We start from the raw sequence: 1607 nt of genomic DNA on the forward strand, positions 1-1607 counted from the left end.
CGGCGCTTCCCGCCACCCCCGGCCCCGCCGGGAGACCCCGGGAAGCGCGGCGCTACAAACACGACTCGCGCCCTCATCTGCATGTTTCGCCCCAACCGACCAATCAGAAGCGCCGCTCTCGGGAAGGGGCGGGGACACCGCCCCCTGCCGGAAGGCCGCTCCACACTGACGGACGCGACGGGGAGCAGCCCCCGCAGCCGCGCGGGGCTATGGCTCAGCCTGGCAGCGGTGGAGGAGAGCCCTCGACTGCACAGCCAGGCACTCATGCTACGGAGGAGTCACGCTCCTAAAGTTTCCGATTACATTTAGAAAAAATTACGCTCCAGTTTACAGTTAATATTCATATTTCTTCCATCTCTGGAGAAAAAACATGCCTGAAGCTCCCTGTATTATACATGCTGCTTCCTTTTTGTTGCTGTTTGTTCAGCACTTTCAGGTTATCAGCATTCTGCTCTCTGAATCACCGATTTAAGAACAGATTCCTACTTTTTAACAGCAAAATAGGACTGCACCAAATGCTAGGTTTCATTTGTGACATTCCTGTCTCCGTGTCATTAAAAACACCAATATCTAAACCCATACTTTAAGCACCCTGCTGAAAACTGAAAGTCCCCTCTGTATGTTCCCAAAGGAGACTTTCACAATTTTAGTTCCTCAACCACTTATGACTGAGGTCCTATAAGCCTTACAGCTAAAAGCATATTTTTCTTTCCAAATTAGTTCTTTTCATATTTATTTTTCTTAATTAGTGCTATTTTCCAAAAAGGCCAAATGTAAGAGCTTTTGTAAACCCATCTCCACAGCAAAACTGATTTGATGGTATTCTGATTGTACCTTTTTTTTTCCTTTAAACCACAGATATAATGGTTCAAAGCAGAGCTTTTCTGCAAGGCCCTTTCTAAGCGGAGGTTTTACCTTTCTTCAGGAGCTTCTTCACCTTCCCGCAGTTCCCCTGCCGGACGTACTCATGCAGTTGAGCTTCCAGAGAGTCTCCTTTCAAACTCCCGAGCTGCACCGGGCAGGGAATGGGCAGAGGCAGCATGTGAGCCATCCTCCTCACCTCAGAATGAGGAAAGGCTGCATAAAGCCACGGCTCCAAGTTATTTCAGGCTTCAAGAACTTCAGGAGGTGAAGCTGTCAGCAGTGGCTGTCGCTCCCCAGGGAAACCTGCCAACAGAGAGGGCCATCAGCACGGCAGGGCTGCTGGCTGCCCACAGGCCGAGCCCTCTGAGCACAGCCAGCCCGCGGGGCCCTGACAGGGGGCTCGGGCAGAGGGCAGGGCCTTGCTAAGGGGAGATGGCACAGGGGATCACTGGTCCACCCAGGGAGCTGCATAGGTATCTGAGCAGGCAAAGAGAGAACAGAGCCAGTACTTCTCCTGGCTCACAGCTGCTCAGCACAACCGCACTTCGACCTATTCCCGTCTCCACGACCACCAACCCCGCTCCAGCACCACCCGCCGTTCCCTCACCGCCACCTCGCCGCTCCCTCACGGCCTCGCTCCGCCACCGCCCAACGGCCGCAACCCTCGGTCACGTGCCCGCGCGCCTCGCGCCTCCACAGCCCGCGCGTGCGCAGACACTTCCCTCACCCCATTCCCCCCGCCC

At 54.5% G+C, this 1607-nt stretch overlaps 1 protein-coding gene across 8 annotated transcripts in view; it reads right to left on the reverse strand.

Moving 5' to 3' along the window:
• Positions 1-1601, reverse strand: part of TEX14 (testis expressed 14, intercellular bridge forming factor) — a 35071-nt gene extending 33470 nt beyond the window's left edge. For 7 of the 8 annotated variants that reach the window (XM_021416132.1, XM_021416135.1, XM_021416139.1 and 4 more), the window contains exons 1-2: positions 1472-1601; positions 916-1167 (exon numbers count right to left, since the gene is read on the reverse strand). In XM_021416132.1, the coding sequence (XP_021271807.1) occupies positions 916-1051 (136 nt within the window). In that variant the 5' untranslated portion in view covers positions 1052-1167; positions 1472-1601. Of the gene's footprint in view, positions 1-915; positions 1168-1373; positions 1446-1471 lie in introns of those variants that run through there. The other variant, XM_021416133.1, reaches the window with a different exon arrangement.

This window comes from Numida meleagris, chromosome 18, assembly GCF_002078875.1.
Source record: "Numida meleagris isolate 19003 breed g44 Domestic line chromosome 18, NumMel1.0, whole genome shotgun sequence".
NCBI lineage: Eukaryota > Metazoa > Chordata > Aves > Galliformes > Numididae > Numida > Numida meleagris.